General features: G+C 39.7%; 2 protein-coding genes across 2 annotated transcripts in view; one reads left to right on the forward strand and one right to left on the reverse strand.

The window, feature by feature from the left end:
• LOC310638086 (uncharacterized protein) overlaps nucleotides 1-22559 on the forward strand; it is an 880437-nt gene that overhangs the window by 633807 nt on the left and 224071 nt on the right. The gene's annotated exons all lie outside the window — the stretch shown is intronic.
• On the reverse strand, nucleotides 1635-21898 carry MATN4 (matrilin 4; the record flags this gene model as incomplete). Its single annotated transcript, XM_083357324.1, has 10 exons — nucleotides 1635-1696; nucleotides 2120-2221; nucleotides 2703-2855; nucleotides 8845-9258; nucleotides 11499-11621; nucleotides 17057-17179; nucleotides 17683-17805; nucleotides 18616-18738; nucleotides 19478-20047; nucleotides 21823-21898. 10 exons carry the CDS (start codon nucleotides 21896-21898, stop codon nucleotides 1635-1637), a joined length of 1869 nt encoding a protein of 622 aa, XP_083213450.1.

Below are 22559 nucleotides of genomic sequence, written 5' to 3' on the forward strand. Positions count from 1 at the left end.
GTGCGATGGTGGAGGACAGGTGGCCCTCATGTGCTATGGTCCAGAGGGTCAAGAAGAGTTGGGCATGACAGCGACTGAACAATAACAACAATAATATAGTTAGCTGCTTCACTGCTTGTCTTAATATAAAGCTTTAATTTTCTGTTTTTTATTCATCTGTTTAAGCTTACTTCACTGTTGAAGGTGGCAGAGAGTGACATCATTAGGGTGTTGTCTGTTATGCATCTTTCCATCACTGAAGCCTCCTTGATTGTTTATATTTCCCTTCTGGTTTAGCTACAATAGCACCTTGCACAACATAAGTAAAACACAATTTCAGTCTGGAAAACAAATGTGCTGGTTCACCTTGTGGATGTGCTTTCATAACCATTTGGCTAAATATTAAAGGATTCAAAGTCCAGGATGCTTGGAAGAACCAGCTTGGAGAATATTTAAATCTAACCTAATATATTTATATTTTGGATTATTCTGTAGAACGGAAGAGCATCAATCACTGACAGCATGTTTGTCTCCACATGGATGCATCTGTGTATTCATGAGGAAGAGATTTTCTTTCCTTTTCTTTCCTTTTTTTGGCTGATTTGTGACATTTTTGTTCAGATTACTAATATATGCAAAATAATTGGAGGTAAGGGAAAAAGAATTATCCAAATACAAATTATTTTCACATATTTCAAATGGAAAGAAGATACAAAGAAGTAAGAAATCAACAACAAGTTTATTTATCAGGATAAAATTTGCATATAATAAAAAGACAATTATTTAGAAAAAATATTACCCTTACCCTCTCTTAGAAACAAAAGTACATACATATATGCAGACATATAGAACTTTTAAAAGAATTCACTGATTTTTTAAAAAAGGGAAATCATGACAAATTCTCCAGCAATTCTGTCAAAGTCAGGTTGGGCCTAGAGAGGTAAAGAAATATCCCAATCACTCTTTTGTTCAATTTTTGAACCAACTCATTTCAGTTGTTGATTTAAATAAAGAACCACTTTCAAAAGCAAGTATTATTCAAGCATTCCCCTCCCCTGGGCACTTCAAGATATGTTAAAATTACAAGATGCTAGCTGGAAAATCTGGGAATTGTAGTATCAACACATGTAGAGGAAAAGCTGTTTATTAGGAAAGTTCAACTGTTCACAACGAAAGATAGTAAGAAAATCATTCACACCTTCTTTTTGGGGGGAACATTAGACAGTGATGCTGTCTCTTCTTCCTACAGATAGCCTGATAACATAATTTAGCAAGGAAGGAATTTCTTGCTTTATGCTCCCATTTTTGTAAATCAAGACTTCTGGGTTTGCTTCAAATTCCTTTTTTAAAAAAATCAATAATTACTGAATAATCCCAGCAGCTCTTGAAGACACTAGATAGTTCACTTCCTTTTCCTTCTCTGAAATGTCCACCTACCAAAATTCAATCAGTTTTTTTACAGTTCAGTCTCAACTATTCAACTTACCAAAAGGGAAAAAATGTAAAGTGTTTTTTTATATAATTTAGACAATCTGGAGGAAAAAGAGTCCCACTCAAGATCCTGAGTAGATAATCATTGCAACCACTCTTGATATGCCAAGGATGAAGTACAGAAAATTTCTTTGCCAAAAACATTGGGTATCTTTACATGACAATCACTTTTTGTTGGCAATTTGGTTTTCCAAATGATCGAGTCTGGCAGTCATCTGAGCAAGTGCTTGCATTAAGGAAGCCAAAACAAGAGATAATGTGAAGATACACTGAAATGTTGATTGGCAGGAACATATCTCAGCTGCAAGTCAGGCAATCCTTTTTTTAAAAAATTCCTTAAGTTTCCTCAAACTGCAAACTCATCACTGTAAGCACTCAACTATATTGAGTCCCTTACCCACTGAACCTTTATTTTTTACTTGATGTATTAGTTCCTAGAAGTTTAGCGTAAGTTTTTGTATTTTTATTAAATAGTTTATTAAACGTTTCCCTAAATCTTCATTTTTTAAAAATACTCAAAGACATTTAAAGTAAAAATTTCAAATTTTGCTAAAACAGTAGGTTTAAGCAACTTTCCTATTCAATTTAGATTTTCCCAATGTCTCCTATCACACTTTTTGTGCAAGTTCCACTATTTAAAGGATATTTTTATTGGTGAGATCTTGTAGAATTTCAATAGTGTTTGTCTGGAACTGTACAAGAGCCGCACATTCACATGGGCTACGGATTTCAGTTGTTCCTGTGCCCTCCTCTGAAATACCGCAAAATTCATTAGACACATAGATATCCAATCCTTTATCCATAAACAGTCCCCCAAATCCCCAGCATCCTAGGAGAATCTTATATAAATTTATCTTATCTACCCATTTTGGAGGTTTCACAAATAATGGTAAGCTTTGGTTTATTTTAGCCATGGTTTTCTTCAACCATTAGCCTAAATCATAGATCATAGTTTAAAAGCCCATAAAGATGCTGTACTTATTTAAGGACACTGAAATATATTTAATGATGAGTATCTATAGTTATATATGTAATAAAACGTGCCCACATATAGTTATGATATGAAGCAAATTTGACAAACAATTCTTTGCCGTCACAGATTTCAACATCATTTTGTAGTGCTAAGTAATCTGGATCCTGAATGATAGTTAGGGCAAGATACAAAATGGACAAGTTACCCATGGGTTTTACTGGAATATGTCCTCTAAATACTTGAAGCTGTAGTAACTTACCTGGGCAGATATTGAGTTTGAGATTGTCAACTATATGAGTCATGGTGTTAAAATCTGCTGAATATGAAAAATGTTGATCCACTGGCTCAGAAGCAATTTCTCTCAGCTCTTCCTCGACAGCTTTACCAACACCAACTGCAAACATGATGATACCTGCAGACCCACCAACATACAGTAAATTTCAAGTTAGGTATCTATGCAAGGAATAGGAGCCTAATGCTTCAAGCTATAGTCAGTCATTAATTTATTTTTAAAGCCCCTGGAACAAAGCAGGAAATAAAATCAAGCTTCCTTCTCACAACACTGAGGAAGAAATAGAAAACTGAAGCTTTGCACACACGAGTGATATAAGTCTATACCCTTTGCACTGTCAGCTCACAATCTCTACCATCATCTTCCTTCCAAAATGCTGGCTATTCCAATAATCAAAACTCAAAAAACTTTGAAGGATTCAAGCAATTGTATCTAGTGGGGTTTTGGACAATCTGAGCCTCAATACGATAATTACTCTTATCTGTGTCATAAAGATCTTGACAGAATGAAATAGTGATGACAGGTCAAATATTATACCATCAAAGACACCATAACTGATTATTGGATTGCTCTTGCTTTAACTTCTGGTTCAGATGGGAAATGGGAGCTCTTTCCAACTATGTAGATAAGGGGTCAAACTCCCCACATCACATGACGTGTTGCGACATATTATGACTTTTTCCCCCTTACTGGAGCTAGGGTGGGCACAGCTTCCGCATGACGCATCTGGCCCGCGGGCAGACAGTTTGACACCCCTGATCTAGATCATTGGTTTTTCAAAAAGCAGCTAAATTCTGCTATGTGTAGGGAAATGACAAATACTGGTATCTTCTTCCAACATGTTTTAATATGCTCTTATGCAAGCCAAGCCAGGTTTTAAAATACTTTTAACTTCACCAGCTCCCACTTCAGTGTGAATGGGATTGAAAATTGGGGATTTGTCCATTAATGCCATTGTACCCCTAGTCTTCTGACAGAAAGCTGATTTAAGTACTATCTGCAGATATTTAAACTTTATATATACAGGGCTTTTTTTCTCATAGAACGCTCAGAACGGAGTTCCTGCACCTTTTTTGGATGGAACCTTGTAGGGTAGGCAAGGCGGGTTGTATGACATGTGTGAGTTCTGGCACCTTTTTCTTTTACAAAAAAAGCACTGTATATATAAATGCATATATTGACACTAAGTGGATTAGGAACACATTTCAGTTTCTTTAAATTTGTGTGAATGCTTATTTTAAACTGCGTCTTTGGCAAATGGGATGAACAGATGGGAAAAAGCTGACACATACTGTATATCTCATCCTTCAGAAATTGTTTATTTGCTTGCTTGTTTGTTAGTTATATTAAACTAGTAAAGAAGGCCTAGAGGAGCTCATTAGGGATCTAAAAATAGTGAAAATTGGGTTAATGTTAAATATTAAGCTCATGCTAATATCAACTACCATGCTTAATGAATTCACTGCTAACAAAGAATAGAAGATAGTAAATAATGTTATTTCCTTTGGTTTAGGAATAAAGAAAGATGAACAATGGGTTGGAAAAGTAAACATATCAACAAATTGGCTATTCAAATTATAGATTTAGAAATAGTTGCTAAGAGTACTATGAAAACATCAATAAATCAACTGTGAACCAATAAAGGCTAATTGTTTCTCTGAGTCAATAATTCACAAGGAGAAATCCACACTTGGGTTTGGAATGCAAGCAGTTGGTATATTGGGAAAAATAATGTTTGGCAAGATTGAGGGGAATAACAAGGTGGATGGACATGAGGAGAGACGTCACTTAAATACCCATGGAAAAGGTGTAAATTGTCACTGGGGCAGAGCAATATAGAGGAAATTTGTACATACAGGTTGTCTTCATCTTGCAATCAATCACTTAGGATTCTAAAGCAAGCAGCTACCTACATTGAGAAGCAGCAATAGGAACATTACCACTTTAGTGACAATAGCAAACACATTATTTCACTCTGCACAGGAAAAGGCATTGGTGTATTATTCTTTTATTTTACTAACAAGAAACCCACACATGGATAGACACTATAAATTTGTAGTGTTGCTGTGAAGTGATTGATGATCTAGGTGCCAGATTATATACCCCTCAGGTTGGCTGGCACTCAACATGCTGCCAAGGAAGAGTTGAGGTTCTTTTGGAGTACTAATGGTACTTGTTAGAGCCTTATGGATCTCAAATTGCTGACCTTGCAATGCAGAAAAAAGAAAATCTTAAATTGCAAAGAGAGAATTACAGGGGGACATGGAACATAAAATGCGTGAACATGGGAAAGCTAAAAAGTCAAATATGAAATGGACTAACTACACATGAACATCTTAGGTATCAGTGAATTGAAATGGACTGAAATTGCAGTCAGAAGACCACACTGTTTACTGTTCAGGGCATGAAAAGCAAAGAAAGAACAGTATTGCTTTCATAGTCAGGGTAGATATAACAAAGATGGGCCTTGGGTATATTACAATCTGTAGCTGAATAATATCAATTAGACTTCATGAACAACCCTTCGATAAGATGCCCTAAATATGCTTTTTTCACAAGGTAACTGGACTTCCTTGCTTTTCTCTGAAGACGTTTCACTTCTCATTCAAGAAGCTTCTTCAGCTCTGACTGGATGGTGGAGAATGGAAGGATTTTTATACTTCTTGCAGACAGCTGGTCATTTGCATTCTTTTAGCGAGTCGCTGAGCACCTGGAGGTTTATCTGGGTTGTCAGGTTCTCCTGATTAGTGCAAATGGGTATGGAGCTGTTGTGATTCAGGGTCAGCCTGTGGGTTCGGCAGTTGGGTCGGACGACTCAGAGGAGGAGGAGGGGGGTGTTGAAGACCTTGCTGAGGGGGTTGAAGATCTTGCTGATGAGAGCCCTCAGCCAGGCCCCTCCCACTTGGTCACCACGGAGACCCAGCTGTGTGAGCCTGACAGCGTGGATGAAGATGACCCACAGCTGGCCCTGTTCAAGGATGCCCGATGCAGGAGGCAGTCAATTAGGAGTAAACAGAGGAAGGCAATGGGGCTTCTCGGAAGGAGGCAGAGAGAAGCCACGCCCTGAACTCTATATAAGGGGAATGTGTGGGGAGGGCTGGTTTGCTGAAGGCAACCGGTTGGATAGTTCGTGTTTCTTAAAGCTCCTGTTTCTTGGTTCGTGTCTTGTTTGTTTTTGTAGCTATAAATTTGGCAGGCGTAATTCCAGCCTCTTGCCGTTTGTAAAGGGGTTGTCCCTGCCTTTTCTGCAGGGCCGGTAGCAGGCTGGTACGGAACAGGAGCCTCCTTGGAACTGTTGAAAGGACTGTGTTATAGACTGGAGATAGATGATGTCATATCCCACCCTCTCTGTTGAGAGAGGACTGTTCAATTTTGACCCCTCTTTGACCTCTCTTTCAAACCAATGGTCCTCTCTGTCCAGTCAGAGCTAAAGAAGATTTTTGGATGAGAAACAAAATATCTTCAAAAAAACCAAGAAAGTCCAGTTGCCTCATGAAAAAGCCTCTTTGGAACAACTATGACTTGAATGACTAAGAATCTCCATAGACATTCAATACAATGGTTATCTAGCTTTATACTCCAATCACTGATACAAAAGAAGAGAAGGCTGGTGGTTTAGTAGTCATGTACAATTTGAAATAGCAGAAAAGATGTGCTGCTTGTGGTTAAAGACAGCTGAAAACAGCAATGTAGATGGACTTTATAGCCTAGGATACTAAAATGAAATAAAAAAATGATTTATCAGTCTTTGCCAATCCAATAATTCCTTAACTGCTAACATAATTTTCAAATAACCAAAATGATACCTACAGGTAGATGAGGTACACAGAAATCAAATTGACTATTATTTGTACAAGGAGATAAGAAAGCCTAGTAATAGCAGCAAAGCCACTCAGAGTTACCCTGAGGTAAGATGGATGGCCTAAATAAAATAAGGATGTAGCCAGGGGCTGACTTTACAACAGTTCATGGCTGTTGTGTGGCACCTGAGATCACTATGTGATACCGACAGCCATATAAATAAATAAGTATATATCTACAACGATTTGAATCCTGTACCCAATGGTCTTCCTTGTGAGACTCTGAAAATGAAAATTAGAAGAACAGAAGGAGTATTGAGATTTTTAAACTTTGGAGAAGTCTCTGAGAATGTGCACTCAAGTAAATAAATAAATGGATCACAAAACAAATCAATGCAGAATTCTCACTCAGGCACAAATCACCAGACTCAAATGATCATATTCTGGACATATGCAAAGAGCCAGCTCCCTTGAGAAGTCCCTATTCTCTTTGTCACACTTAATGCTTTTGGCCATTCTTGGGAAAAAGCAAGGTTAGAAAGTCTGGATCAGCTTCAGTGAGACATAGAGAATTACAATCCAAAAATAACATTGGCAATGGACAAAAATCTTTATTTATTTTTTTGTAATTTTGGGTTTAACTGCAAAACATAAGCTGTCTATTTCATCACTTGGAATTTTAATAACTGCCAAGAAAGCAGTATCAATGTCTCTGTTTTTTTAAAAACATACTGTTAATCTGAAACTCTTATACATTTTTTCTTTGGCAATAACAAGAGGAAATTAGAGAATTGACTAATTAGCCACAAACTCCTGGCTCAACAGAGATGAAAGCAATATAACAAAACACCATCAATATGAACATAGTTAATAATCATTACTTTTAAAGGAATAAAATAGGAGCAGATATCTGAGAATCATGATTAGACCAGGTAGGCATGATTTACTAGACCAGGATTGTAAACTTGTTGTATGTAACTCCCATCATCCCTGATCATGGTGAATGAGGAACTAGAGTCCTGGATGCTGTTGGATTCCACTCCATGCCCATCTGGACAAGCTAGTTCTAAAATAATGGCAGTGTCCTATTTTCCATTTCAAATAAAAAAAGGCTTGTCTAAATTTATGTAATTGAGCCTTCCACTCCTTGATGTTCTCTAGATGTGTTAGGCATCTCTTGTAAAGTTTAGCTGGAATGCTGGGTAGGTTTTTTGAGAATTATACATCTGGAAGACCATATGGAAACACTGTGAAAACAGTAACATGCTAATTATTTTATTACAGTAAGTCCTGACATTGGAAGCTGCAGACAAATTGTTTCTGCCACTGGATAAGTGATCAATGTGCTATGCAAAGCCTTTAGTTTGAAAGCCTAACAGTAAAGCATTATTTTGAGTTCTTCTGGGGATGATAGTAGTTCCATACAACAGTTCCTATAGAGCAAAGGAAGTGCGTTTGAGGCACTTGCAAATCACTTGATTAAGAACTGCACTCCTTCTAGGGCAAAAAGCACCTCACTGATGTGAAACCAAACCACTTTACACAAGCTTAGTGATCAAGCTGTTGTTCAAAAGAAGGCTATAATTTAGTATATCTCTGTCATGGGTTGTAGCAAAATGTGTCCATTTGGGAGGTGTTTTCAAGGATTAAACCAGTTCAGAGCCATTTATTATATTATCTATATCACTCCACATCTATGCAATTATGAATAATAGTGTTGCAATGCATTAAACACATTGTAAACATAGAAAGAGCCGATGTTTTATAGAGTTTAAAGTTTTGCACTATGATAGCGCAGATCCAAGCACAAGTGCGCCATCAATCACGGAAACTCAATGGTTTACTATGGGCAGTCACTCTTTTGCAGGTCAACTTCTCTTGCAAGGTTGTTGATGTGAAGGAAAATTGGACAAAAGAATTAGAATTAGAATTGGAAGGGACCTTGGACCTAATCCAACTCCCTGCTCAAGTAGGAGACCCTATACCATTCCAGACAAGTGACTGTCCAGACTCTTCTTCAAAGTCTCCAGTGATGGTGCACCTACAACTTCTGAAGGCAAGCTCTTCCACTGGTTAATTGTTCTCAATGTTAGGAAATTTAAAAATTATATTATTAATGCATTAATTTAAAATTTGAAAATAAATTTGATTTTAAAAGTTTTATTAATTGAGTAATTTAAAAAATTAAAAATTAATTTAATTTAAAATTAGAGAACACTATGTATGCTACCTTCCGTTCCTGGAGGAAAGGCTAGATATGAACCTAACAAACAATCCAAATACATCACACTTTCCATTTATAGCCTTACCTGATTCTTTTCCTTTTCTAGCCCATTCTGAGATGTCATCTTGAGAACGTCCATCAGTAAAGACCAGGCCAATCCTGGGAATGTTCTGGGAAAGAGGTCGGGCACCCTCTGCCTCAGAGAAGCTGTGTTCCACCATGTGCTTGAGGGCCAGTCCAGTCATGGTGCCCTTTTCCATGTACTGTACTCTTTGAACAGCTTCCTTAACATCAGCTGCTGTTGTGAATTTGTTGAGTGGGAACTCAGTGCGCACTCGGCTAGAGTACTGGACCAGCCCCACATGGGTGCCTTGAGGGGACACATCTAGGAAATCCACTATCTGATTGACAAACTGTTTCACCAGCTCAAAATTCTGGGGTCGGACACTCTTAGAGCCATCAATGACCATCACCAAATCAATGTGCCCAGCCTTGCACTCTGTTGCCCGGGGAAAAAAGCAAAAAGGATGGGATGAGGCAGTTTTAATTTTGACTTCAAGAAAGCAGAGAATAGCAGAGAATTTCCTACCATTCTTTTACTTCTTGCCCCAAAAAGCTTTGGAGACTTTCTCTTAAGTTAGCATTCAATGGAATAATAAGGTGCAGGTCATAATTTTATTTTTCATAAAATGGCCTACATAACATAAAATGACCTAATAATTGAATTCCCAAAATGGCAATGAGCTGGATTCCCCCCCGATGCCAAATGACCCAGAAGACACCCTGGAAATATATGGAAAAGAACATACATAGATAATTAAAGACTTTAAATATCACATGGGAAGACACTGACATACTCCGAAAATACCGGAGATCCCTTGCTGTTTGATATGCTACATATGCTACATGCATCATGAGGTCACAACATAAATTATTGTCATTTTTGGATGATTGTGTCCTTGACTTACAGCCATACTCTTAGCAACTGTTTGAAGCTACAATGGCATTGGGAAAAGTGACTTTCAACCAGTCTTTGCACTTAAAACTGTAACATCATCCCCATGGTCACGTGTTCAACATTTTGAACCTTGGCAACCAGCATATATGACTGTTGCAATGTCCTGGGATCATGTGATCATAATTTGCAACCTTTCCTGTTGACTTATGACAAGAGGTCAATGGGGGAAGCTGGATTCCACTTAACGACCATATGATCCACTTAATAACTGTAATGACTTGCTTAAAAACCATGCAAAAAAGGTTGAAAAATCAGGCATGATTCACTTAACAATTGCCTTGCTTACCAACAGATTTCTGATCACAGTTGTGATCATAAATCGAGGACTACCTGTATTATTGCTTTTGGTCTTTTTGTGTGTGTTTTTGTCACAGAAGACATGGTTTTTCCTTTACCTATTCACTGAATACCACAGTAGGGAATGAAGCAGCAGTTCAAATTCACCTTTCTAGAAGTAAGTTAGTTATCACAGTGCACCCGGCTTCTCAGTAAACCAGTAAACCAAATTCACATATGCCAATATGGTTCAAACCACTAATACTACAATCCAATCAGAATGTCAGCTGCCTAGCTTTGTCTTCTTTGAAGCTTGCTAGCAACTGCCATAACCAGGGGGAAGGGGGAACTGAGAGGGGAAGAGTTGTGAAGGAATCTTATGGGAATTTGGGGAGTGTGCACACTGACAGGAGCCAGAGGAGCTAAGCTGCGTAATCTTCCTCCTTTTTAAGGACACCAGCCCTGGGAAAGGAATTTGCTCTGGTGCCAGAGGTACCATGTTCCCAAAACATCAGAATGGGACCTGTTTGGACTACTCTCCTAGGAGGGAGAGTTTGGGACATTGGGGATTGCTTTCAATATATGATTTTTCTCACAGTTTTTCTTCAGAGCTTGCCACTCTTACGCTGCACTCAGCATCTGTAATAAAAGTACCTTTTCTCTAACATCTATGGAGTCAAGCATCGTTCTTTCTCAGGGAGCAAGTTTAGGCCAGTCTGACACAGAACATGCAAAGCCAAAATAGTCAAGCCAGTTCCTCTATCACTCACAGAAGTGGCTAAATAAAAAGGACTCCAAATACACAGACTCACCACTGGCATAACTTAAATCAGATTCTCTGCATCCAAATTACTGTAATTTTGTCTGACTTTCTTTCAGACACTAGCTCATATTAGATCAAACTTTGTTTTTTCTAACTCTTTGGGGTTGCATGGGAATTATATCAGTCTCCAATTCTAGCCAAGGTTGATACGTTGAATGTACTTTATACATCAAAATCCTTGCACATTCCTTCACTGGATTTTTGCAAATTGTACCCGAAGCTTTCTGCTAGATTATAGGGGAATCAAGCAGCATGTTCAGTCCTTTCATTCTTTCACCACAAATCCTAAAAGTATTTCTAATCAAACACATTTTTGTCTTCTTCAAAGCCATGGCACTCACTCTGGGACATCCAATAAACTCCAGAAAGTAATATAACTCTTTCTTAATAAATCATTTATGTTATCATTTGCTGGTCTAAAATGTCTCCAAGGAGCAGAAACACTTCTCTGAGATCAATTCAGTAAAAATATTCACTAGCAAAAGTGATGGCTCTCATTCAAAATGCCACTCTTTGTTGTCTGCCATCTCTAAAATAATCTCTATGGCTACCTTTCACGAGATGCTTACCTGGGAAAAATGTCCAATACATTAGAGGAACCTTTTATCAACCAGATACTCACTGTTACAAGTCTTCTTATCTGCCTGCAGTTGTTGACCTTCTGGGCAGACACAATGGTAAGAGCCAGAGGTACTGAGACATTTGAATTCACATCCATGTTCTACAATATTGCAGAGATCATTGGCTGAAATGCCAATAAGAAGCATGTCATGTATCATTCAGAAAATATATTTTGCCAAACATGGTAGCCTTTATATGTGTCAAACTACAATTGCCTTATTCCATAGTCAGAGTGGAAATAACTGCATTATGACCAAAGGGTGACTTGTGCAGTGCTCTAATAAATGGATGTTATTGATGTTGTTGTTAGTCTTGGTTTTCTGAAATATCTTTCAAATATAAACATGAATAAGTATTTAACAAATATCCAGGCTGGTTCACCTAAATATATAGGGAACATGTGTCCTTTATTATAAAAGACAGTCTTTTATCTCTAAAATCTGTCCTTTAAATTTGTTTAATTACTTATTTTCCCAATTTTGCTCCAGAATTTTCATTTGTAAAGCAAAGTTATAAATATAAACAATTATTTTCTTTTCCTTATGAACCTCTTTCAGATTTGTCCTTTTTTTCAAGTTGGGCCTTTATTTTTCCCAAGAAAATGTAGTCACTTTACCTATAAGTAAAACTGAAATATCCTATACCTACAAGGATGGTAAGAGACACCCCATACAAGTCTCATCACTTGTACAAAAGCATTTCCCATATTTTATTCATTTTACAAAATGTTATATCATCTACTCAGACAACTTGGGGCAATATGTAATAATCATTCCAACATGTTGTTGTTGTTAGCTGCGAAGTCGTGACCGACCCATCGCGACCCTATGGACAACATTCCTCCAGGCCTTCCTGTCCTCTACCATCTTCTGGAGTCCATTTAAGCTCATGACTACTGCTTCAGTGACTCCATCCGGCCACCTCATTCTCTGTCGTCCCCTTCTTCTCTTGCCCTCGATCTTTCCCAGCATTAGGCTCTTCTCCAGTGAGTCCTTCCTTCTCATTAGGTGGCCAAAGTATTTGAGTTTTAGCTTCAGGATCTGGCCTTCTAAAGAGCAGTCAGGATTGATCTCCTCTAGGACTGACCGGTTTGATCGCCTTGCAGTCCAAGGGACTCGCAGGAGTCTTCTCCAGCACCATAGTTCAAAGGCCTCAATTCTTTGGCGCTCAGCCTTTCTTATGGTCCAACTTTCACTGCCATACATTGCAACTGGGAAGACCATAGCCTTGACTATACGCACTTTTGTTGACAGGGTGATGTCTCTGCTTTTTAGTGTGCTGTCTAGATTTGCCATGGCTTTCCTCCCCAGGAGCAAGCGTCTTTTAATTTCTTGGCTACAGTCCCCATCTGCAGTGATCTTGGAGCCCAGGAAAATAAAATCTGTCACTACCTCCATTTCTTCCCATCTATTTGCCAGGACTTGAGAGGGCCAGATGCCATGATCTTGGTTTTCTTAATGTTAAGTTTCAACCCAAGTTTTGCACTCTCCTTCTTCACACTCACAAGAGGCTCTTTAGTTCTTCTTCACTTTCTGCCATTAGAGTGGTATCATCTGCGTATCTTATGTTGCTGATATTTCTCCTGGCAATCTTAATTCAAACTTTTGATCCATCTAGCCCTGCCTTTCTCATGATGTGCTCTGCATATAGGTTAAATAGGCAGGGTGACAGTATACAGCCTTGCCGGACTCCTTTCCCAATTTTGAACCAATCAGTGGTTCCATGTTCAGTTCTCACTGTTGCTTCTTGACCTGCATATAGGTTTCTCAAGAGACAAATAAGATGGTCTGGTACTCCCATCTCTTTAAGAACTTGCCACAGTTTGTTATGATCCACACAATCAAAGGCTTTAGCATAGTCAATGAAGCAGAAGTAGATGTTTTTCTGGAACTCTCTAGCTTTCTCCATGATCCAGCGTATGTTGGCAATTTGATCTCTAGTTCCTTTGCCTCTTCGAAATCCTGCCTGTACTTCTGGTAGTTCTCGATCCACATACTGCTGAAGTCTAGCTTGTAGGATTTTAAGCATGACTTTGGTAGCATGAGAAATGAGTGCAATGGTGCGATAGTTTGAACATTCTTTGGCACTGCCTTTCTTTGGAATTGGAATGTAAACTGATCTTTTCCAATCCTGTGGCCACTGTTGAGTTTTCCAAATTTGCTGGCAAATTGAGTGTAGCACTTTTACTGCATTGTCTTTTAAGATTTTGAATAGCTCAGCTGGAATACTGTCACCTCCACTAGCTTTGTTGTTGCTCAGCTTTTCTAAGGCCCACTTCACTTCACATTTTAGGATGTCTGGCTCGAGGTCAGTGACCACCTCATTGTGATTATCTGGGACATTAAGCTCATTCTTGTATAGTTCTTCTGTGTAATTTTGCCACCTCTTCTTAATCTCTTCTGCCTCTGTTAGGTCCCTACCATTTTGGTCCTTTATCATGCCCATTTTTGCATTAAACGTTCCCTTCATCTCTCCAATTTTCTTGAAAAGATCTCTGGTCCTCCCTATTCTATTGTTTTCTTCTACTTCTTTGCACTGTTCATTTAAGAAGGCATTCTTATCTCTTCTAGCTATTCTCTGGAATTCTGCATTCAATTGGGCGTATCTTTCTTTTTCTCCCTTGCCTTTCGCTTCCCTCCTTTCCTCAGCTATTTGCAAAGCTTCCTCAGACAGCCATTTTGCTTTCTTGCATTTCTTTTTCTTTGGGATGGTTTTGGTTGCTACCTGTTGTACAATGTCGCGAACCTCTGTCCATAGTTCTTCAGGCACTCTGTCTATCAGATCTAATTCCTTAAATCTATTTGTCACCTCTACTGTATATTCAACAGGGATATGATTTAATTCATACCTGAGTGGCCTAGTGCTTTTCCCTACTTTCTTCAGTTTAAGCCTAAACTTTGCAAGGAGAAGCTCATGGTCTGAGCCACAGTCAGCCCCTGGTCTTGTTTTTACTGACTGTAAAACCAACATAACTACCACCAAAAAAATTACACTGAAAATATAAATGATTAAATACGCATCAATCTAAATCTCAAAACATGTTTAAATAGCAAGGCTTTATTAGGAAAGGTGAAACACACCTCTGGGGAAAGCTGGGCTGCCATAGAAAACTGCCTTGTAGCCCATCTACCCATCACCTCTCATAGGAACAGGCCCTCTCTAAGTCAACTCACAGAATGGGCAGAAACATTTTGAATAAGATGATTCCTAATGAAACCTGTACCACAACATAGAGAGCTTTATTGGTAATTATTGGCACTCTGAATTGCACCCAGAAGCCTATTGGCAGACAGCTCAGGTATTATTGTGGTGTTCAGATGTTATTCTGTAACATAGTCATTCCATTCTGGACCAGTTGTAGCTTCTGAACTCTCTTCAAAAGTAGCACCAAGTAAATCGCACTGCAATAGCCCAAATATTTGGTGGTAAGGATATGATTCAGTGCTTCTGGGATCCGATAGCACATAAGTGGCATACCAGCGAAAGATGGGCATAGGTATAGCCATAGTTTCTCAGATGCTGTGAGAAATCCAAGCCATGGATCTGCAGTTTCAGATGACCTTATGTAAGCTAATCCTGGAGCCAAGGTTTCTTGAAAATCCAGAATTTTATAGACAAACAGTATCTCTAGCTTGCTAGGGCTTATTTCTTTCCACACAGTCCATCAGAGGCTCCAGACATTGGTTCAAGATTTCCACATCTCTGGCTAGACATAGAGTGGTGATGTACCAGTAAGTACCATTAACCTATTGACAATATCTCACCTCAAACCCAGATAGTGAAGCTGAAACTTAAATACTGAGATAGCTAGATAGTGTCATTGACACAATGAGCATGAACTTGATTGAACTATGGGAAATAGTGGAGGACAGGGGGACATGGAGTGTTATGATCCATGGGGTTGAAAATAGTTGGACACAACTTAGTGACTGAACAACAAATCCTCAGACCAAAAGATGATCACTAACAGGGATTTCATATAGATGAAATAGTAAATATATGAACAAAAATATTTCTCAATTTTTCACAATTCTCCAAATAAAGCAGCTTTTGTCATGGATTATTAATCTAGAGCCTCAGAATCATATTGATAATTGGTCGCTCTGGTGAATGATCTCTGGAGGGCCTGAGACAGGGGACATTCCTCTGTCCTAGTCCTATTAGACCTCTCAGCAGCGTTCGATACCATCGACCATGGTATCCTGCTGCGGCGTCTCAGGGGATTGGGAGTGGGAGGCACAGTCTTTCAGTGGTTCTCCTCCTATCTCCTGGGACGTTCGCAGTCGGTGTTGGCAGGGGGGCAGAGGTCGACCTCGAGGCCTCTCGCTTGTGGAGTCCCTCAGGGGTCGGTCCTCTCGCCTCTCCTGTTCAACATCTATATGAAACCGCTGGGTGAGATCATTCGTGGTTTTGGAGTTGGGTATCATCAGTATGCTGATGATACCCAGCTTTTTATTTCGACCCCAAACCACCCCAGTGATGCCCTCGATGTGATGTCCCGTTGCCTGGATGGGCAGGAACAGACTTCAACTCAACCCCGACAAGACTGAGTGGGATATTCAGAATATCCCATCTCTTTCTATGGGGGGTGAGCTATTACCCCCCATAGATAGGGCTCGCAACTTGAGAGTCCTCCTAGATTCACGGCTTACTTTGGAAGATCACATAGTGGCCGTGACTAGGGGGGCCTTCGCCCAGGTTCGTCTGGTGCATCAGTTGCGGCCCTATCTAGACCGGGATGACCTGCGTACGGTCACTCATGCGCTCGTGACCTCTCGTTTAGACTACTGCAACGCTCTCTACATGGGGCTGCCCTTGAAGACCACTCGGAGGCTCCAACTGGTACAGAATGCAGCCGCGAGAGTTGTGTTGGGAGTCTCCCGATACTCCCATGTTACACCTCTGCTCCGCGAGCTGCATTGGCTCCCAATTGTCTTCTGGGTGAGGTTCAAGGTGCTGGTATTGACCTACAAAGCCCTACATGGCATGGGTCCGGAATACCTTGGGGAGCACCTGCAGCCGGCATCAACTTCCCTCCGCCCAATACGCTCCCACAGAGAGGGTCTCCTCAGGGTGCCTCCGGTCAAAGAATGCCGACTGGTGGCCCCCAGGGGGAGGGCGTTCTCTGTGGGCGCGCCGGATTTATGGAACCATCTTCCGGTTGAGCTCCGGATGGCGCCTGACCTTCGCTCCTTCCGGCGCGATCTAAAGACGTATCTTTTTGAAGAAGCTGGCCTGGCCTGATGGGAGGGGGTTGGGTTTTTATTACTTTTAAATGTGTTTTAATCTATCTAAGAGTTCTGGGCACTTGTTTAATCTTTTTTAATTTTTGTATTCTGTTTTTTAACATGTATTGCTCTGTTCACCGCCCTGAGTCCTTCGGGAGAAGGGCGGTATACAAATAAAATTAATTAATTAATTAATAATTCAAGTGGATGCCTATTTGCACTGCTCTGCCAGTCTAATTACACAGATATAATCTTTTGGCCCATTTAAGTGTGCGCTACATGTGATAGATTAAAGCATACAAAGCCACAACCAGCCATATATAAAATATACCTTGGCATGTCTTGCCATCTGCCTGCAAAGTGAAGCCATCATGACATCGGCAATAATATCCATTAACTATATTAACACAGTCTTGCTGGCAAGTGTGATTGTTGAAATTGCAGAAATTGATCACTGAAAGAAGAAAGAAACCATTAGAGGACATCACCATGTATGCAATAAAACAATCTGCATTTTTGATTTAACACAATGGCAGGACTCAAGATCCAGCATTTGCTGCAAACATTTGCCTTTCTTTCCTGTAAAATGGCTTCATTTCCTTTACATCAAACAGCACTGGCATAAAATACAGAAGAATATATTTAATACAGTGTGGAAAACCTGAGATGTCCCAGAAGTTGTTGAACTACCATAACCACTTCCCTTTCCTTGGCCAGCAGGGTTGAGGCTGCTGGGAATTCTAGTTCAACAACATCAAAGGATCCACAGATTCTCCCTTTTTTTGTATAGTTTAATGAGGACAGAAAAGATCCCAGTATTGCAAAGAAGGGGTGACCTTTCTCATTATGCCATTTTCTTGGTGAAAATTGACTCTCCCACACCACCCAAATTTCAACAGCAGCTACAGAATGGTTATTTCTCCTTATAACTGCTGATGCAACACAGAGTTTACTCACTGCTACAGGTCTTCTTGTCTTGATTAAGCTGGTAGCCTGTCCAGCAACGGCAAATGAAGGTACCTTGTGAATTAACGCACTGGTGCTCACAGCCATGTCTCTCATTAGCACACGGATCAATGACTGCAGGAGTAAAACAGCATTCAGAGTTTGAACTTCAGGAAAAAACCTGAGAGGACTGTTTTCTACTGGGACAGCTAAGAGAGAACCCAATCCCAGTTTTGCAAAAAGCAGAAAAATGGCTCAGATACAGATTTATCTTCTAGTTTATTACTTTCACATTAGCTTCAAGCATTTATTTCTGTCTATAAGCAGCACTTCTGACTCTCCCCTTGCTATTTTCATTAACAAACAGTTCATAGAAATACAGTATCAGATAAGACTTCCACATGATACAGCTTCTAATTTTTTCTTGTATGGCTCAGCAATTTTGTAAAACCAGTTTCATCCAATGACACATGTTTCTGAGCCGCATAATTTTTTTTTTAAAAAAGGTCTAATTTGTTTAACTAGCTGGAAGATACTGTACATACATAAGCACTGATTCCTGTGAACACTATGTTGGGTACCATAACTAATACATAATCAACACTATTAATTATGTGTGTGTGTGCACTTTTGGGGCCCCAAGAGATTATCATTTGCATCATCCTTTTATTACCACTAAATCACTTGATGGTCTAGATTTTTAAAAATAAAAAATGCAAAAGTACTGGCCCCCATAATCAGCATGTACTTTGCAGTACATGCTGCAAAGTACTGGCCCCCATAATCAAATGGTCCCACAGCCATTATGATAAAATAAAAATGGCAACCAAAGAGCAGAACAATAGTTAAATGTTTTTCCTCAGTGCAGAAAAACAACTGTTTTGTGAGTGCTCACAAAATGGTTTCAAAATTTCACCCATCAGTTAAATGGTCTATTAGTCTTACTTGAGCATGTTTTTCCATCTGCATTAAGTTTGTATCCTCGTTTACACTGGCAATAAAAGGAGCTTGGGATACTGACACAAGTGTGCTGGCAGCCATGATCAAGTTCTGTGCACATATCAACACCTGGAAGAAGTAAGTTTGCATATTAAGAAGGAAGGATGTGCTGGGAACTGTAATATTGTAAAGCAGTGGAACTCTTCTGGAAGCATATATGTAGCTCTATTTAACTTTTCTTTCTCTTTAGCTGGAAATCTGGATAGAAAAGATCCTTTAGCAGTGCTTCTCAACCTTGGCAATTTTAAGATGTGGGGACTCCAACTCCAAGAATTCCTCAGCCACCATAGAATAGTAGAAATGAAGCAATAATACAACACAAAAATAGTAATGGCAATAACTCCCCACCCTCAGATACTTAGATACATATTTCTGGAAAAAGTTATTTGAAACCAAGAATGGCTGCTGAAAAAGTGGGTTTTTGAGCTATTTAATCAGTGCATATGCCTACTTTGAAGATCACAATCATCACAAAAGTTTCTATAAATAAATATTAGAGACACTGCATAGGACATGCTTTATTTTTGAACAGTTTTAAGTGAAAAACCTTTACAAAACTTCACTTCTGAATGCAAAGAGTCTGTTTGGAACATTTGGGAAATGTTTGAAATAGAGCTGTTTCCAACTGAAAATATTTCCAAAATGCTCAAAACAGATGGACCCACACTTGAAACACTAGTTGAACACTTGGGATTTCAAATTTAATGACATTTTCCCATTCAGAAAGATTTGCCCACCCATGGTAAGTAGAAGGAAAATAAGAAGGATCAAAATCAAGTCTCAATACAAGCTTTATTCCTTTACTCACCACATAACTTGTCCTGGAACTGTTTGCCAAACTGTTGGATGAGATCAAAGGACTCCACCAAGAAGACATGTTCCTCCAGTGGGGGAGATGCCATGGCCCTCAAAGAGTTCATGTCTGCCCGCTGAACACCCACAGCATAAATCTCAATGCCAGCAGCTCGTGCTTGAGCAGCCACTTCAGTCACACGGTCCTGGGGCCGCCCATCAGTTACAATGACAGCCACACGGGGAATCTTCCTGTGAAGTGGCCGGGCCCCGTTCTGTACAGTAAAGGCCACATTCATGGCATATTGGATGGCCAAGCCTGTCATTGTGCCTTGAGCCAAGGGGACAATGCTATTGATAGCCTTCTCCATTTCGGCCCTGGTGAAGAAGGACTTGAGAGAGAAGACATTCTGGACTTGGCTGGAGTACTGAATCACCCCAATCCGTGTGGCATTAGGCCCTACATCCAAATTATGGATGATGTCAATCATGAAGCGCCGCATGGTCTCAAACTCAAAGGGCCGGACACTACGTGAGCTGTCAATCACAAAGACAATATCCAATGGACCAGTTTTACATTTAGTTTCTGGAGGAGGAAAAAAGATACAGCTGGCTTAATCACTTGAAAAAGATATTCCTTCTTTATTAATTAAGACTGTATTTAGGCTTTTTAGTGTATCAGCTAAAGAACATGAATGATATATGGCACAAGCATACACACACATGTGCACAAGTATATAAACATACATACATACATAAATTGTAAAGACTTCTGAAGATGAGCCCCTCAGATCGGAAGGCTAGGGAGTACCAGAAAAACATCTACTTCTGCTTCATTGACTATGCTAAAGCATTTGATTGTGTGGATCACAACAAACTGTGGCAAGTTCTTAAATTTGTCTCTTGAGAAACCTATATGCGGGTCAAGAAGCAACAGTGAGAACTGGACACGGAACCACTGATTGGTTCAAAATTGGGAAAGGAGTCCGGCAAGGCTGTATACTGTCACCCTGCCTATTTAACTTATATGCAGAACACATCATGAGAAAGGCAGAGCTAGATGAATCAAAGTTGGAATTAAGATTGCCGGGAGAAATATCAACAACCTAAGATACGCAGATGATACCACTCTAATGGCAGAAAGTGAAGAGGAACTAAAGAGCCTCTTGTTACGAGTGAAGAAGGAGAGTGCAAAAGTTGGGTTGAAACTAAACATTAAGAAAACCAAGATCATGGCATCCGGCCCTCTCAATTCCTGGCAAATAGATGGAGAAGAAACGGAGGTAGTGACAGATTTTATTTTCCTGGGCTCCAAGATCACTGCAGATGGGGACTGTAGCCAAGAAATTAAAAGACGCTTGCTCCTCAGGAGGAAAGCCATGGCAAATCTAGACAGCACACTAAAAAGCAGAGACATCACACTGTCAACAAAAGTGGGTAAAGTCAAGGCTATGGTCTTCCCAGTTGCAATGTATGGCAGTGAAAGTTGGACCATAAAAAAGGCTGAGCGCCAAAGAATTGAAGCCTTTGAACTCTGGTGCTGGAGAAGACTCCTGCGAGTCCCTTGGACTGCAAGGCGATCAAACCGGTCAGTCCTAGAGGAGATCAACCCTGACTGCTCTTTAGAAGGCCAGATCCTGAAGCTAAAACTCAAATACTTTGGCCACCTAATGAGAAGGAAGGACTCACTGGAGAAAAGCCTAATGCTGGGAAAGATTGAGGGCAAGAGAAGAAGGGGATGACAGAGAATGAGGTGGCTGGATGGAGTCACTGAAGCAGTAGGTGTGAGCTTAAATGGACTCCAGAAGATGGTAGAGGACAGGAAGGCCTGGAGGAACATTGTCCATGGGATCGCGATGGGTCAGACATGACTTCGCAACTAACAACAACAAAGACTTCTGAAATAAAATTATAGATTTGCCACTCCAGATAAAATACTCTTAAATGAAAAGAAACTTTCAGTACAATACATTCCTCCATTTGATAGATAAACACTATCATTTAAAGGACAGCAGGCAACTTAATGCACATGTATTTAAACTTCAGTTGCTATCAATACTCAAGAAGATCAGTGGTCAATAGCAATGGGAGTTCTACTCAAAATCATTATGGGGTGCCAGATTGTCTTTTTTGAACATACCTTGATTGATTATGTGCCATCAAGTGGGTATCAATTCTTAGCAACCACAGAGATAGATTTTGCCCAAGACAATCTGACCCTAACCTAGATGTTCAGGTCTTCCAATAGTGACGGAATCTATCTACCTTACTGCTGGACTGTCTATATATCAATCTGTTTTTAGCTTCATATCAAGTTTTAATTCAGGTTTGATTTAAAAAATAATAATAACTGGTACTTACCTAAGACTTTTGGACGAGCTTCCATCATGGTGAAGGCATGCATAAAAAAAGGTATAACATACACCAGCTTCATCATTTTCTTTCAAGATGATAGGATCTCAGGAAAAAGTCTAAAGTGCAAAAAGAGAATGTATTTATTTAACCAGATTTTTATAGCCTCTTCTCACAAGGCTGACAAAAATATCTGACAATGTAGTAGAGTCATGTTAATTTTGGGGTGGGGTAGGGGTGGCTTCAGGTCAGTTTCTGACTCCTGGCAACTGCCTGGACTAGTCCTTGCCATTTTCTTGATAAGATTTCAGAAGTGATTTGTCTTCTTGTAGGGCTAAGAGAGTATAACTGGCCCAAGGTCATTCAGCTGGCTTTGTACCTATGGTGACACTAGAACTCACAGTCTCCTGGTTTCTAGCTTGGTGCCTTATCCACTACACCAGGGGTGTCAAACTGCCAGCCCACAGGCCGGATGCGTCATGCAGAAGCTACACCCACCCCATTGCCGGCAATGGCAAAACCGTCCTGATACATTGCGCAATGTCATGTGACATCGCAGGTCTGACATGTCTGCACTATACCATACTAGCTCTCTATGCTAATATATGATAACAAAAAAAATCAGGAGTTTAGTAGAACCATTTCAAACTAATACATTTTACTACAAGGCATGTGATTTTTGTAAACTATGGGTTCATCCAATATACAGAGTGGCTAAACTGATGCAGGATTTAAATTGGGTAATT

The sequence above is a fragment of the Vipera ursinii genome, assembly GCF_947247035.1.
Source record: "Vipera ursinii genome assembly, chromosome: 3".
Taxonomy (NCBI): Eukaryota; Metazoa; Chordata; class Lepidosauria; order Squamata; family Viperidae; genus Vipera; species Vipera ursinii.